Source organism: Pongo pygmaeus, chromosome 15 (genome assembly GCF_028885625.2).
Source record: "Pongo pygmaeus isolate AG05252 chromosome 15, NHGRI_mPonPyg2-v2.0_pri, whole genome shotgun sequence".
Lineage (NCBI taxonomy): Eukaryota > Metazoa > Chordata > Mammalia > Primates > Hominidae > Pongo > Pongo pygmaeus.
In genome coordinates this window covers 37465665-37481300 of record NC_072388.2, presented here as the reverse complement: position 1 = coordinate 37481300, position 15636 = coordinate 37465665, and the positions used below count along the sequence as shown (strand labels likewise).

The following is a 15636-nucleotide window of genomic DNA, read 5'->3' as shown; positions in this document are numbered from 1 at the left end:
AGAATGTACCTGGGGCCAGGCACTGTGGCTCACACCTGTGTAATCCTAGCACTTTGGGAGGCTGAGGTGGGTGGATTGCTTGAGCTCAGGAGTTTGAGACCAGTCTGGGCAACATGGTGAAACCCTGTCTCTACCAAAAATACAAAAATTAGCTGGGCATGGTGGTGTGTGCCTGTGGTCCCAGCTACTTGGGAGGCTGAGGTGGGAGGATTGCTGGAGCTTGGGAAGTCGAGGCTGTGGTGAGCCATGATTGCATCACTGCACTCCAGCCTGGGTGACAGAGTGAGACCTGGGCTCAAAAAATAATAATAAAAAAGAGAATGTACCTGTGATGTTGAGAAATAGCAAGGAGAACAAAGTAGCTGGAATGGAGTGAGTGAGGAGGGTAGGTTACAAAGTCCTTTTACGTTTTTAAAGGGCTTTGGACTTACCTTGAGTGAGATGGGAAGGCATTGGAGAGTTTTCAACAGAGGAGTTTTATGATCTGACTTAATAGTTTAAAAGGATCGCTGACTTCATTTGTCGTTAGTAGAGTATAGGGATGTAAGAATACCAAGTGATGGTAGCACAGATGGTGGGAAGTAGTTGGATTTTGTATATATTTGCAAGATAGATGTAAGGGTTTGGACAATTCCTTCATAGAGGTTTACTGTAAAAGGGAGCAGAGAAATGGGGTGGTATAAATTGTCATTAATCTAGGATGTATTATCAGGTATAATGATGACTTAGATCATCATAGATAACATGTTTGTAGAAAATCTGAAAGAATCTATAAACTATTGGTGTTAATATGTGAAGTTGGCAAGACTTCTGGATCAAGGTCAGTGTACAAAGTTTAATTATAAATTTATGTACCAGTAACATTAAAAAATTTAAAAGGATACAATTTCTAATAAGCGTCAGAGATAACATAAAAACTTCTAATAATATCAAAAGTAAAATTATGGTCAATTAGTTATCACACATCAGTTTTATTCTTTTGCCTATTTTAATTTTTGATTGTATCTTTTATTGATGTTTAATACTTTAAATATTTTAAAAATGTGAGCAAGTGTATCTAAATATTTGTATGCATATGTGTATCATATGAACAATATTTTATACATCTTTCTCCTCTTTGTGTTTTTCACTTATATCCTAGAAATCAGTCTGTAGCAGTGTACGACTCCATTGTGTGGATGTAATATTTTTCAACTAGTCTCTAATTACATGATTATTTGGATTGTTTTCAGTTTTCTGTTATTCTGAGTTTGTGTTTGAAATACAGTATTTCAAACACAAGGGAAAAAGGAAAAAAAAACTTTTGTTGTTACAAATAGTGCTTCAGTGAATAACCTTGCGAATATATTTTGTTTTTCTGTTTTTGTTTTGTTAGAGTATCTTTGGAATAGATTACTATTAGTGGGGTGGCTGGATTAAGGAGGAAATCCATATATAATTTTGTTAGATATTATCAAGTTGCTCTGTACTGGGATTGTACCATTTTGCAGTCCCAGCAGAAGTGTATGAGAGTCCATAGCCTCACCAACATAATATGTTGCTGTCAAACTGATTTTTGCCAATCTATTAGAGAAGGAATGGTATCAAAATAGTTTTTAACTTTCAAGTTAATATTAACATTTTTTTAAATTAAAAAAGTGGGTATATGCTTATTGAAAAAAATTTAAAATAAGTGCATAAAGTGAAAATACCCTCTTAATTTTCTTCCATTCTCATTTGCTCGGTATAACATGTATATTTCATGTGACACAGACAATACATGCATATACATACACACACGTACTCGTTTTTAAGAGTGAGAATGGGCCGGGTGGGTGGCTCATGCCTGTAATCCCAGCACCTTGGCAGCCCGAGGTGAGCATATTGTTTGAGCCCAGAAGTTCAAGACCAACCTGGGCAACAGGGCAAAACCCTATCTCTACAAAAAACAAAAAAATTAGCTGGGCGTGTTGGTGCAACCTGTAGTCCAGCTACTTGGGAGGCTGAGGTAGGAGGATGACTTGAGCCCAGGAGGTTGTGGCTGCAGTGAGCCGTGATTGTGCCACTGCACTCCAGCCTAGGCGACAGAGTGAGACCCTGTCTGAAAAAAAAAAAAAAAAAAAAAAAAGAGAATGCATGCTGGAAACTGTCAGGTACCTTTACCAATATGGAGAACATTTGTTACTATATACTCTTCTGTACCTTTTGAATTTTGTAATATGGTGGATATATTGCCTATTAAAAGAAGAATTTTTTTTTAAATTATCAAGGACAAATGCAACTGTTAGGGGCACTCTGTTACCTTTGGAATTGAGATTATTTGTGGGGTGAGGATATTCTCATATATATTTGAATATTAAAAATTAGTAATATAGCACATTTTGGGAAATATCTTTAAAATTTATTGGTAGTTTTGAGAGGTAATTTTCTTCTACGATTTTAACACATGGATTCAGTAACTGTGTCAAATATGTTGTTTTTTTGTTCTTTCCATTCAGAGGATACATGGTAATGGGTGATTCTTTCAATACTTCTTTATTCAAACAAACTTTTCAAAGAGTCTTTACCAAAGACATGCATGGACAGTTTAAAATGGGCTTTGGTGGTACACTAGAAATAAAGGTAAGAACCAAAACTTGACATGTGTGATATGTTATCAAAAGACAACTTATAGGCTTGAGTATAATTCTAAAATGCCATTAATCAAATTTAATATTTACTTTCAAAATTGTGGTTATTTTATATTGAAACCTGAGTTAGAGATTTTCTTCACCAGAAGAGTGTCATCATTCAATGTGTGAGACTTTACTTGAGCATTTCTGAACAATTGTTGGAAAAGTAGAACAATATTGGTAAAATATTCTTTAACTTTTAATTTTTTTCTTTATGTAGGGCTTAGCTCTTTAAAGTATGTTTTATCTTCTTTTTTTTGAGACAGAGTCTTCCTCTGTCACCCAGGCTAGAGTGCAGTGGCATGATGTTGTCTCACTGCAGCCTCCGCCTCCTGGGTTCAAGTGATTGTCCAGCCTCAGCCTCCTGAGTAGCTGGGACTACAGGTGTGTGCCACCGTGTCTGTCTGATTTTTGTATTTTTAGTAGAGACGCAGTGTCACCATGTTGGCCAGGCTGGTCTCGAACTCCTGACCTCAGGTGATCTGCCTGTCTCAGCTTTCCAAAGTGCTGAGATTACAGACATGAGCCACCACGTCCGGCCTGTTTTATTGTTTGTAGAGCCAAATCTATTTATGTTAGTGCTAGGTTAATGATAGGAATTGTTATCTAACTTAAGAGGAAACTGTTTTTTACCTTTTGGATAATCAGTAATTGTTTTATGATTAGTTGTTATTACATAATTCTATCATTTATTTCAAATTTGGATTTAAAATACCCAAAGGCTAAGTGCTTCTAATCCTAATTGATTCTTATTAAATTAACTCTAAGCACATTAATTTTGAATTTTCATTAAATATTTATTAATCTTGTTTTATTGAATGCTTGTTATATGCCAAACATTGTGTGGGAAATTACAGAGATGTCTAGGGATATCTAAGGTACACGTCTTGCTATAGAGAAACTTAGCATTCTCTTGATAGAGAGGCAGGAAAAGAAAACAGTGCATGTAATAGAATGACATAATAGTAAATTATAAAAACACTATAAAGGTTTAGAGAAGAAAAATGAACATATATAGGACACAATTTATTCTAGAGTTCTAGAGGAGTGTGACTTATAGTTTGTTTGTTTGTTTGTTTGTTTGTTTTGAGATGGAGTTTCGCTCTTGTTGCCCAGCTGGAGTGCAATGTCATGATCTCAGCTCACTGTAACCTCTGCCTCCTGGGTTCAAGCAATTCTCCTGCCTCACCCTCCCGAGTAGCTGGGATTACAGGCATGTGCCACCATGCCCAGCTAATTTTGTAGTTTTAGTAGAGATGGGGTTTCTCCATGTTGGTCAGGCTGGTCTTGAACTCCCGACCTCAGGTGATCCACCCGCCTCAGCCTCTCAAAGTGTTGGAATTACAGGCGTGAGCTACCGCGCCCGGCCACAGTTGTTTTTTTAAAGATGTTAGAGGATAATGCATTTTATTCAGGAACCCAGTGTGAGGAGAGGCATAGAGGTGAGAATCAGCATTGTATGTTTGAGAAAACTGCCCAGTGAGAGTAGATGCTTTGTATTGGAATGAGGGGAAATAGCTTAAATTTATGGGAGCTGGTTGTAGTGTGGAGACACATGTGTAGGCAGAAGTCATATTAGGTATTTTGGGTAAGATTCATCTGACAGTGGTATTCTGCATATGCCAGGAAAAAGAATCTCAAGTAAGAAAACAAAAGTAAGCTTTCCAATTTTTTTTTTTAGACAGAAGGTATTGTGATAGCTTAAATTTTGGTGGCAGGAGAGACTAGAGGGAGACCAATCTTGGTGACAGATTTTCTATGGGAGGAAAAAATAGAATATGGTGTCTAAGGTTTTGGATTAGGATATGTGAATTTTGGGTGGGTAGGTAGAAGTGTGAAGTCAGGATGAGGTTCCCAAATGGAGACCTTCTATGTGCTGATGGAAATAGAAGGTTAAAATTAGGTTGGTGCCAGATTTTAAATTTGACAGTGAGCATAGAAGTGCTTATTGATTATTTTTCATGTTAGTATATTTTCATTGGCTTTGAGTTTTAAATATAGATGAATATCTTATATTCTTATACACCTGTAGTTGAACATTTGAACGTATCTTTGAGGAAACCGAACATGCTATATTCTTATTTTGCAGACCTCAAGGGAAATAAAGATTTCAGGAGCTATTGGACCCTGTGTGTCACTCAATTCTAAAGGACCCTGTGTGTCTGAAAATGTAAGTTGTGTTTATTCTAAAAAGAAAATACAGGACCAGGAACTGTGGCTTGCACCTGTAATCCCAGGTACTTGGGAGGCTGAGGCAGGAGGATTGCTTAAGCCCAGGAGTTAGAGACCAGCCCAGGCAACATAGAGAGACCCTGTTCCCTTCCTGTTATCCCCCCAAAAAAGAAAAAAAGAAGCCACAGTGAACGCACAGGACAGCACCAACAAAAACTTGGGGTGGCAGCCTATAGCATTCCTTTCAAAATTCTCATATTGATTGTTTTATGTAGTTCAGCTCCCATTGTTATACCTCTATTCGTGGTTGCTCTTTCTGCATACCGTTTTCCCATCTACCCCTAATTAAAACTTTTGTACTGTCACCAGTCTTCTATTTTTTATGCCTAAATTATGTCTTGCCCCAGTGTGCCTAAAAAAAAAAAAACTCATGATTTGGAAATTTGGAGACTTCTGAAAGTCAAAATTAGCTCTAAATTGATTTTTGGTACCAGAATTTTCACAAAAGTAACCAAATTAGCCAGATTTGGAATTTCAGTTCTTTATGTTCTTTTTATCTAATTTAATGGAAGTATAATGTAATCTAAAATGGTAGAATCATGTAGCTGTGGAGAGGATGATGGGACAAATAATACAAAGTGGGTAATCAACTTTAAAAATGACAAAGCTAAAAAATTAATATATATAAGCAGTTTGCATGGTAAAGGTCTGTCTATATCTATGATGTTTTCTTGGGAATCAGAGTGCTTAACAGTTCTCATCCAGAGAACATGTGTTCGTAAATGCATACATTATATGTTAAATCAGTTTCTTTTTATACAGATCAAGTAGTTGGATAGAAGTATAATGTTAGTTGCAATCACTTCATTAAATAGCATATACTTTTATTTTTTATTTTTATTTTTTTTGAGGCGGAGTCTCGCTCTGCCTCCCAGGTTGGAGTGCAGTGGCGCCTTCTCAGCTCACTGCAAGCTCCGCCTCCTGGGTTCACGTCATTCTCTTGCCTCAGCCTTCCGAGTAGCTGGGACTACAGGCGTCCGCCACCATGCCCAGCTGATTTTTTGTGTTTTTAGTAGAGATGGGGTTTCACCGTGTTAGCCAGGATGGTCTCCATCTCCTGACCTCGTGATCTGCCCGCCTCAGCCTCCCAAAGTACTGGGATTATAGGTGGGAGCCACCGCACGTGGCCAAATAGCATATGCTTTTAAAGAGAACAGTATGAAGAACTTATATTAATACTGTTGTAATTTACTTAGCAAGAATTTAAATTTTACTTTTATTATGTAAAAATTATTTTATTTTTTATTATGTAAAAATGCTTTATTTTATAATATATTTACGGTCTTAAAATATTTTAAGCTCTTAACATTGTTGAATTAGTTTGAAACATGACTTTTTTTTTTCCCTGTGGTCTTTTTCCTTTTTCACCTTAATATAAAATTAATAAATTGTGTCTCTAGCTTTCAAACATGCTATATTTTATTTTTACAGGAGATAGGAACAGGTGGCACATGTCAGTGGAAGATATGTGGACTTAGTCCCACTACAACCTTAGCCATATATTTTGAGGTTGTCAATCAGGTATGACTTTCTACATCTGAATATCAAAACGTACATTTGAATAAGTACTTACTTTAGGCCATGAATAGTTCATATTTTTTTTTTCCTATAGTAGATATAACCCAAAATTTATTTTCTGTATTGGAATTTATATTTGTGGTTTTTTATTTTTCAAGGCTAAACTCCTTGGTGAGAGGACATATTGTAATAGAAATGCAGGGAAACCTACAAACGCCAAACCTTGGGTATCCCAACTTTTAGTCTGTTCTTTCTTTCTTTTTTTGAATATAAAATTGAAGGATAAATGCAGTTATTTAAAATTCCCTTCTAGCTACACATTTTTGCAATTAGATGTCTAGCTTTTCCTAGTTGTCACAAAGTATATATGATATATGAGTCTTCCTACAAGAAGGTCTAATATGTCAAAATCCATAGAAAAAGTTTGGAAAATAATCGTATTTGGAAAGATTTTTTTTTCTGCCACAGCAGATAATTAATCACATTGAAGAATAATACAAATTACTGACTTATTTATTAATAGTTTTTAGGCATAAAATGAACCACAAAATATTGACAGTCAGCTTTCCTAAGGCAGGTGCAATAGTTTTTTTTTAAACATTAAAATTTATAAGAAATATATTGACTCTTATTGACAAAAACAAAACAACACACAAAAACAAAGCAAGAATGTCTGTTGTCCGAATGCATGAATAAAATTTTCCTATTGACTACTTGTATTTCTTTCTGATGATAATTATTATATATTGCTATTAGTTTCTTCTCATTATTAATCTTTCATTGGTTGGTTGTTCATCATATGATTATGTTCCTGAAAGTTCTGCTTTCATCTTCTATACCTAGGGGAGGAGGACTTAGCTCAATTTCTGTTTATCCAGTTACAAGTTGAACATCTCTGATCTGAAATCTGAAATGTTTCAAAATCTGGAACTTTCTGAATGCTGACATGACACTCAAAGAAAATGCTCATTGGAGAGCATTTTGGATTTTGGATTTTTGGATTTGGGGATGTTCAATTGGTATAAGGCAAATATTCCTGAGTTTAAAAAAATACAAAATCCAAAACATTTTGGGTCCCAAGCATTTTGGATAACGGATATTCAATCTGTGCAATTTGGCTTAAATGGCCTCACTTAGGAATTGTCTTTTAATTTCTTTGTGCTCTCCCTTTTCTTTGTTCTTTCATGTCCCTCTGGCTTATATATTACTTGAAAATTGATTTCCTAGCAGGACTGACTTCTCTCATTCTTGATTATTTTCCTGCTCTCCAAATTAATTTCTCCTCTTCTGTGTAACAAATTATAACTGTTTTGAATGCATTGGAAATAAGTATCCTTCTAATCAATTTTAGAATGAATTATTTTTAGTGCTAGGACATGTAGCCTGTGATTATACGACAACAACATAGTAAATTTTGCTTAGGTTTTACTCTATTATATTTATACAGCATAATGCTCCAATTCCTCAAGGAGGGCGTGGTGCAATCCAGTTTGTGACTCAGTATCAGCATTCAAGTGGGCAGAGACGCATCCGAGTGACCACCATTGCTAGGAAGTAAGTTGTATTTGTTAGAGATTTGATTTTCATATCATAAGCATCTGGGTTGTGTTTCTAAATTGGATTCCTATTTTGGGTGACATCCATGACTAGCAAGTGAATATTTGTGACTAATAGTATTTTATTTCTTTCTTTCTAACCCAGCTTATTTGCTACAATGTTCATTACTAAGAACCGTAAGAGCAATTTTAAAAAGTACTTCTAAGACACACCCTTCAAAGTATTATTTTATTTACCTCATTCCTGTGAGAGGAGAAAAATCAAATATTTACCTATAATAGTCAATAAAAATAAATATAATCCATTATATATATAAATGATATAGCACAGTAATTAATCACATTACTTTTCAATTGTTGATAAAAATTCTTAGCTATTTTTTTTTCAAGTTTTATTAGTCATTTAATTCATTTATTATGCCATTACTCAGCTCCTGCTTTGTGGAGTAGGTTCTGTTGTAGGAGAGTATGAATGCGGAAGCCGTGAACATATTTAGCCTCCTGCTATATGACAGTGTGGTATAGAGTCATCCTCACATTGTCTGTGGTAAAGGGCTAGTTGTGTTTTTTTTCCTAATCCTTCGGGTACAGATGCTTTTATTAAATACAATAAAAATGAATTACTAGAAAAATGAAATTTTAAAAAGTGATTTAAAACAAACTCCCTGTTTTATATTATTAGATTAATAAGATATAAGATTATTTTGTGAAGTTGCTCAGTTTCTAAATATTTATTCTCAGTTCCTCTTTTGACTTCATGGCACTGGTTCACATACCACACTTTGACTAGCACTTGTTGAGACCACAAAAGGTAGTCTCTATCTAACAGATTCAATTATAGGGTAGTATTTTGTGTAACATAGTCATGTTCTAATTTGTTGATATAGGCAGGGTCCCCAAAAGGGAATAATAAGGCCCAACAGATACCTTTTCTTATTCCTATCTTTGTGATAGATTTTCCAAATAAGGCGTGTATTTGTTCATGTGCTCTTTGCCCAGCATTTGCAGAGACAACAAATTTAACTGAATTTAGTACCCTTCTTTTTATTCAGAATTACGAATAAATTATTTCTCTGCTACTTTGGTATCTGTATGTATTTGTGAAGTATAAAACAAAAGGAAAATAATTGTGGAATGAGTTTAGTTAGGAAGAGGTTTTTTAGATGAGGTGAATCTAGAAATGAACAGGCTTTGGTCTTTATTTCTGTTTGTCTTGAACTTGGTTTTCTGGATAGGGAAAGTGTTGATCAGTAAACTTACCCAGTTTAGTCATGGTCTCGACAATGGACAAGGAAGGCATTTGTAGCTCTCATTTTCATTAACTGTACTTAAACTCTAGCTTCATTCCTGAAAATCTTAAGACTTTTGGTGAGTGATGGACATGAACACAACATTTGAACTGAGTATTAGCTGTATTGGATGATCTGTTACTTAGCACAGGGTTGTACATAGATATAGTGTTCTGTTCTGTTACCCTGCTTTGACTTAACATCCTGAAACAATGTCAAGGGGATACATTATTCATTTGAAGAAAAAATGTCAGCTGAACCTTCCCTTAGATTTGTTCAGATTTCAGATAAGGAACTTGGAAGTACTGATTCTTGGCAAACTTCTCAGTTTATTTATGCCTCTCAACATGTGTGTGTACACACACACGTGTGCACACACATTAAATTTGACATTCAGAACATTTGCTTAAGGAAACGACGACATACCACATGAGGGACTTTTTACAACTTACGAAGTCACTGATTTATACTATTCAAAAATGTCTTGGAAGACAAAGAAAGTCTGAGCAACTGATCCAGATTAAAGGATACTAGAGAAACATTACCACTAATGCCAATGTTTGATCATGGACAAAATGCGAATGTCAGGGAAAAATTTTGCTTTAGAAGCCATTATTAGACAATTGGGGAAATATGAATATGGTCTCTTTCTATATGATAATGGCATTATATCAGTGTTAGATTTCATGAGTTTAATAATTGGAGCTATATAAGAAAATTTTTTGTTCTTGGGAGATATACACTGAAGTATTTCGGGCAGAAGGTCATAATATCTCCAACTTAATCTAGAAAAGTTCAGCAAAAAATGTGCATATAAATGGAGAGAGAGAATGATAATGCAGATGTGTTAAAATGCTAACAATTCATGAATCTAGGTGATGGACATATAGGAGTTTATTCCACTCTTCTTACTGTCTTTATGTTTGAAATATTTTTAAAATGAAAATTTTAAAAGGTTAGATTACTCTTTCAAGAGACAGGGTGCTGTCTTATGAGAAATATCATGGGCTTATATATTTTCAGTTTGCACAGAATTTATGAGGCTATTTGTAGAGACATATGTGTGTTATGGTGCCATTTATAGCATTGTGTCTTACCAAAAGCATCCATCTTTTCAAGTTAACTTATCCCAACCATTTCCAATGATCAGAGCACCTTGTTTTGTTTTGTTTTGTTTTTTGTTTTTGTTTTTTTTTAAACTAGGACTATGACTTTAGGGGCCTAGACAAGTGTTTTTGTTAAGTGAATAAGCCATATGAAAATAAAGGCTCCTGAGAAGACAAAGTTACTCTATTTTTCATATAGAAAATGACTTTGATCTAGGAATTTTGGTTTAAACTAGTTGTAAGAATCACAGTGAAGGGGTATGGGAAATGTAGAAGACAGATTTTTACAATCTCAAGAAGCCCTTTAAACTTGACTTTAAAAGCCCACCTTTTAATTTATGTCTAAACAAATAATAATTAGTAAATTTGCATGTGTTCACTTGGAATGTATTTCCTCTACTGCACCATTATATTTTCAGAATTAAAAAAGTCACCTTTGTAGTTCAGTTTAAAGCAAATAAATATGGTCATTCAAGTTTAGAAAGTACTGATTCAAACAGTGTTGTTTTTAATTCTTTGATTTTTAAAATTAAAACTAAAATAATTAATAAAACACTAAACCAAACTATTAGTATAATCATGAAGTCTTTAAATTGCATTAAAACATAACTTTCAAAATTACCAATGTCTTCTTTCACACATTCTCATTCTTTTTTGCTTCTTACTGTTTACTACACTGAGATAATTCACACGTTTCAACCATCTGGGAAACATTTAATAATTATTTGCTTATTGAAAGAAAATTAAAAATACAAAAAGAAGGGAGAAGAATTTTAAACATGCTGCTGCCTGAATTCCCTTAGGATCACTCATCACTCTTACATGTAAAAGTGGTTCAGCACTTATTTTCAAGAAGTCTATAAGTATGTTTGGCCAGTCACTATATCTGAAATATTAAACAAACAAACAGATAAAATGTATTGCTGAGTCTACCCAGGATCAGTTTGATCTGAGTCTACCCAGGATCAGTTGGATTTATACAGCATTTGGATTTAATAAATTGCTGCTATTTTATGTGTAGTATCAAATTAATCCCTTAGACTGAAATTTTTACTTACTAACTTTTAATTGGTTTTAGTCAGTGTATTAACATGGAAATAAAAGAATACAAAATAATTTTAATTATTTGATTTTTATCACTAATGATTGAAAGACCAGTGAGAAACTTCTGACACTTTATTCATTTTCCAGTGGAATAAACAAGAATTACTTAGGTTGAGAGAAAACCTTTATTTTTGTATTTCTATATTTCTGCTTTAACAAAATTAAAGAAATGAAATTTTAAAGTTGGATATAGGGACTTGCATTTCTATGTGTGTGGGCACACGTATATACTATTATTTTTACTTGTAAAAATCTTTTATTGGCCAAGTGTGGTAGCTCATGCCTATAATCCGAGTGTTTTGGGAAAGCTGAGGCAGGAAGATCACTTGAGTCCAGGAGTTGGAGACTAGCCTGGGCAACATAGTGAGACCCTCATCTCTAAAACAATTGTTTTAAATTAGCTGGGCATGATGGTTCACGCCTGTAGTCCTGCTGCTCAGAAGGCGGAGGTGGGAGGAATGCTGGAGCCCAGGAGTTTGAGGTGAATCATGATTGTGCCACTTGAATCATGATCATGCCACTGCATTCCAGCTTGGGTGATAGAGTGAGACCTTGTCTCTTAAAAAAAAATCTCTGCTTTTAAAAAACTTCCTTATTTTATGACTTTAAGGTTTTTTTTTTTTTGAGACAGAATCTCGCTCTGTCGCCCATGCTGGAGCTCAGTGGTGCCATCTCGGCTTACTGCAGCCTCTGCTTCCCAGGTTAAGGCAGTTCTCATCTCCAGGGTAGCTGGGATTATAGGCATGCACCACCATGCCTGGCTAATTTTTGTATTTTTAGTAGAGACAGAGTTTCACCATGTTGCTGAGGCTGATCTTGAACTTCTGAGCTCAAGCAATCTGCCTGCCTCAGCCTCCCAAAGTGTTGGGATTACAGGTGTGAGCCACCGCAACCAGCCTAGAGATAGGGTCTTGCTGTTTCCCAGGCTGAACTCAAACTTCTGGGCTTAAGTGATTCTCCCACCTTAGCCTCCTGAATAACTGGGACTATAGATATATGCCACCATGCCGACTGGACTAGTAAAAATCTTAATGTTTTAAGGAATGTGGTTGGAGAGCTGCCTTTACACTTACTTTGGAAGATTTCTTTAGGTTTGGTTATATTTTTCTGAAAAACAACGAATGCTATACTAAAACTGCTATTAGTGATTTTAAAAAAATGCTAATTTGAGCCTGGTGCGGTGGCTCACGCCTGTAATCCCAGCACTTTGGGAGGTTCAGGTGGGTGGATTGCCTGAGCTCAGCAGTTCAAGACCAGCCTGGGCAACATGGTGAAACCCCATCTCTACTAAAATACAAAAAAGTTAGCCAGAGCCTGTAGTCCCAGCTACTCAGGAGGCTGAGGCACAGGAATTGCTTGAACCCAGGAGACAGAGGTTGCAGTGAGCTGAGATCCTTCCACTGCACTCCAGCCTGGGTGACAGAGCAAGACTCTGTCTCCAAAAAAAAAAAAGCTAATTTGTCTAAGTAATATTGGAATTTTGAAATATTGAAGTACGCTGGGTGCAGTGGCTCATGCCTGTTATTCCAGCACTTTGGAGGCCAAGGCAGGTGGATCACTTGAGGTCAGGAGTTCAAGACTAGCCTAGTGAACATGGCAAAACCCCCTCTTTACTAATGTTGTGGGAATCAGGAGACTGGAGAGACTAGTAGGGCGAACAGGAGGATTTTATTGAGTGTACTCAGACGCAGTGGATTAACATCTGAAGACTGGGCCCCAAACAAAGACAGGGCTTGGCTTATCTACACACTTTTGAAAGGGGGTTGACTAGTTTGAAACAAGCTTACAGTGGCGTGAAGTGTAGTGGCACGAAAGCTCATGTACAGAGGCAGAACAAAGGCAGTTAATTAAACTGTGACAGGTTCATAACTCAGGCTTATGTGTGACTCCTGCTATGTGGCCCAGATGGCTGTTATCTGGGTTTGCTCAAGAGAGCCTTGCACGGGCTTATCTCATAACCTTCGCTATGGTGCCTAGATGGTTGCAATCCAGGCCTGCTCAGGCATGTCTCATGACCTTCGCTATGCTGCTCAGATAAAACAGACTACTTGAAGTTGCTAGTTATAGAAAACAGGAATCTGTAAACTCATAGGTTTACTCATATCATAAGAGAAAGGAAAATTTGTTTCTCTTTTCCCTGTGTTTGAGGGAGTGCTGGGAGGGTCTCCAGAGCACATTCCTTTGAGCCCTGGCTTCTTGGATAATGTTATTGATACTTTGCCTGGGTCTGGGCTTTGCCTGTTACTGCCTTTGGGATGAGTTAGCCTAATACCTAAAGCTTGTTTCCTTCTCTTTTTAATTTTATTTTTATTTATTTGTTTAATTTCCTGCCTCACTAAAAATACAAAAAATTAGCTGGGCCTGGTGGCAGGTGCCTGTAATCTCAGCTACTTGGGAGGTTGAGGCAGGAGAATTGCTTGAACCCAATAGGCAGAGGTTGCAGTGAGCCGAGATTGCGCCATTGCACTACAGCCTAGGTGACATAGCGAGACTCTGTCTCAAAAAAAAAAAAAAAGAAATATCGAAGTAGTTTCTGTATCTTTTATCTTTTAAATTTAAATTTGTGTGGTAGCCAACTATGATATTGTGGGTATAATAATTCAGCAGCATTTCTATGCTTTCTTATTGTCTTTAGCTGGGCAGATGCTCAAACTCAAATCCAAAACATTGCTGCATCTTTTGACCAGGAGGCAGCTGCCATTCTTATGGCCCGGCTAGCAATATATAGAGCAGAAACAGAAGAAGGTCCAGATGTGCTTAGGTGGCTGGACAGACAGCTCATTCGACTGGTAAGAAATAAACACTGTGCTTTTCTAAATCTGTATGTTTTCATTTATAGTAAATGTTTGTTGCAGATAGTCGCTTTCAAAGTACTTAACAGTGTATCTGAAATACTGTGTGAGAAACTCCTATTCAAATTACTGAGACAGTAGCACAGTAATGAATAGTAGAACTCATTAATCTCTTCCAGTAAACTAGATTGCCTTTTTTCCTTAAAATGTAAGAGTGACAATTATGTAACCTATTATTTTTCTATTCTTATTGGCTGGAATGAGGTTAGTTCCAAATTTAATTCTATATTATTGTAACAATTTTTATTGCCTTTTTACATATTTCTTCATTGCTGTGGCTTTAGTTTTTTATTTTCATTTTAATGGAACTATTATATGTGCATCTTTTAAAAGAAATTAGGCCAGGAATGGTGGCTAATGGCAGTAATCCCAGCACTTTGGACCAGGAGTTCAAGATCAGCCTGGGCAACATGGCGAAACCCCTGTCTCTACAAAAAAAATCAGCCAGGCGTGGTGCTGTGTGCCTGTAGTCCCACCTACTCCAGAGGCTGAGGCGGGAGGATCACTTGAGCCCAGGAGGTTTGAGGCTGCAGTGAGCTGTGATTGTGCTGCTGCATTCCAGCCTGGGCAACAGAGTGAGACCCTGTGTCAAAAAAGAAATGAACCGGGGTAGAAAAATTAGGCATATTAACATGCAAACTATAGACAAGTCTGTATTATCTGGTTCTAGATTACCAAGTCGTGTGCTAATAAAGTTAGTAGTAGTGTTGATTTACTTAGATTTTTAACATGCCAGAACACCATTACTGTACTTGCATTATGACATAGAGCACTTGATTAAGCTTAGTTCCTTTTTTTTTTTTTTTTGAGACAGAGTCTCACTCTGTCACCCAGGCTGGAGTTCAATGAGATGATCATGGCTCATCATAGCCTTGACTTCCCCTGCTCAAGTGATCCTCCCACTTCAGCCTCCTGAGTAGCTGGGACTACAGGCACACACCACCACACCTGGCAAATTTAAAATTTTTTTGTAGAGATAGAGTCTCCTTATGTTGCCCAAGGTGGTCTGGAACTCTTGGGTTTAAGTGACTCTCCCACCTCATTCTCCCAAAGTGTTGGGATTACAGGCATGAGCCACCATCACCATACCTGGCTAATTAAAAAAAAATTTTGTTGAGACTGGGTCTCACTATTTTGCTCAAGGTAGTCTCAAACTGCTACGCTCAAGCACCCCTCCCACCTTGGTCTCCCAGAGTGTTGGGATTTTACAAGCATGAGCCACCACACCCGGGTAAGCTCAGTTCTTAATGCTCCATTTTTACTTAGCAACCTCTGGCTTATTCTTTGAAGGTACTTCTGTATGCACTCTTTAGCTTAAACACCCTGTT

General features: G+C 36.4%; 1 protein-coding gene across 2 annotated transcripts in view; it reads left to right on the top strand.

Annotated features, from left to right (window-relative positions):
• SEC23A (SEC23 homolog A, COPII coat complex component) overlaps positions 1-15636 on the top strand; it is a 71024-nt gene that overhangs the window by 33266 nt on the left and 22122 nt on the right. For both annotated transcript variants that reach the window (XM_063651571.1, XM_054449485.2), the window contains exons 10-14: positions 2478-2601; positions 4741-4821; positions 6315-6404; positions 7849-7955; positions 14092-14245. In XM_063651571.1, coding sequence (XP_063507641.1) covers positions 2478-2601; positions 4741-4821; positions 6315-6404; positions 7849-7955; positions 14092-14245 — 556 coding nt within the window. The remainder of the gene's footprint in view (positions 1-2477; positions 2602-4740; positions 4822-6314; positions 6405-7848; positions 7956-14091; positions 14246-15636) is intronic.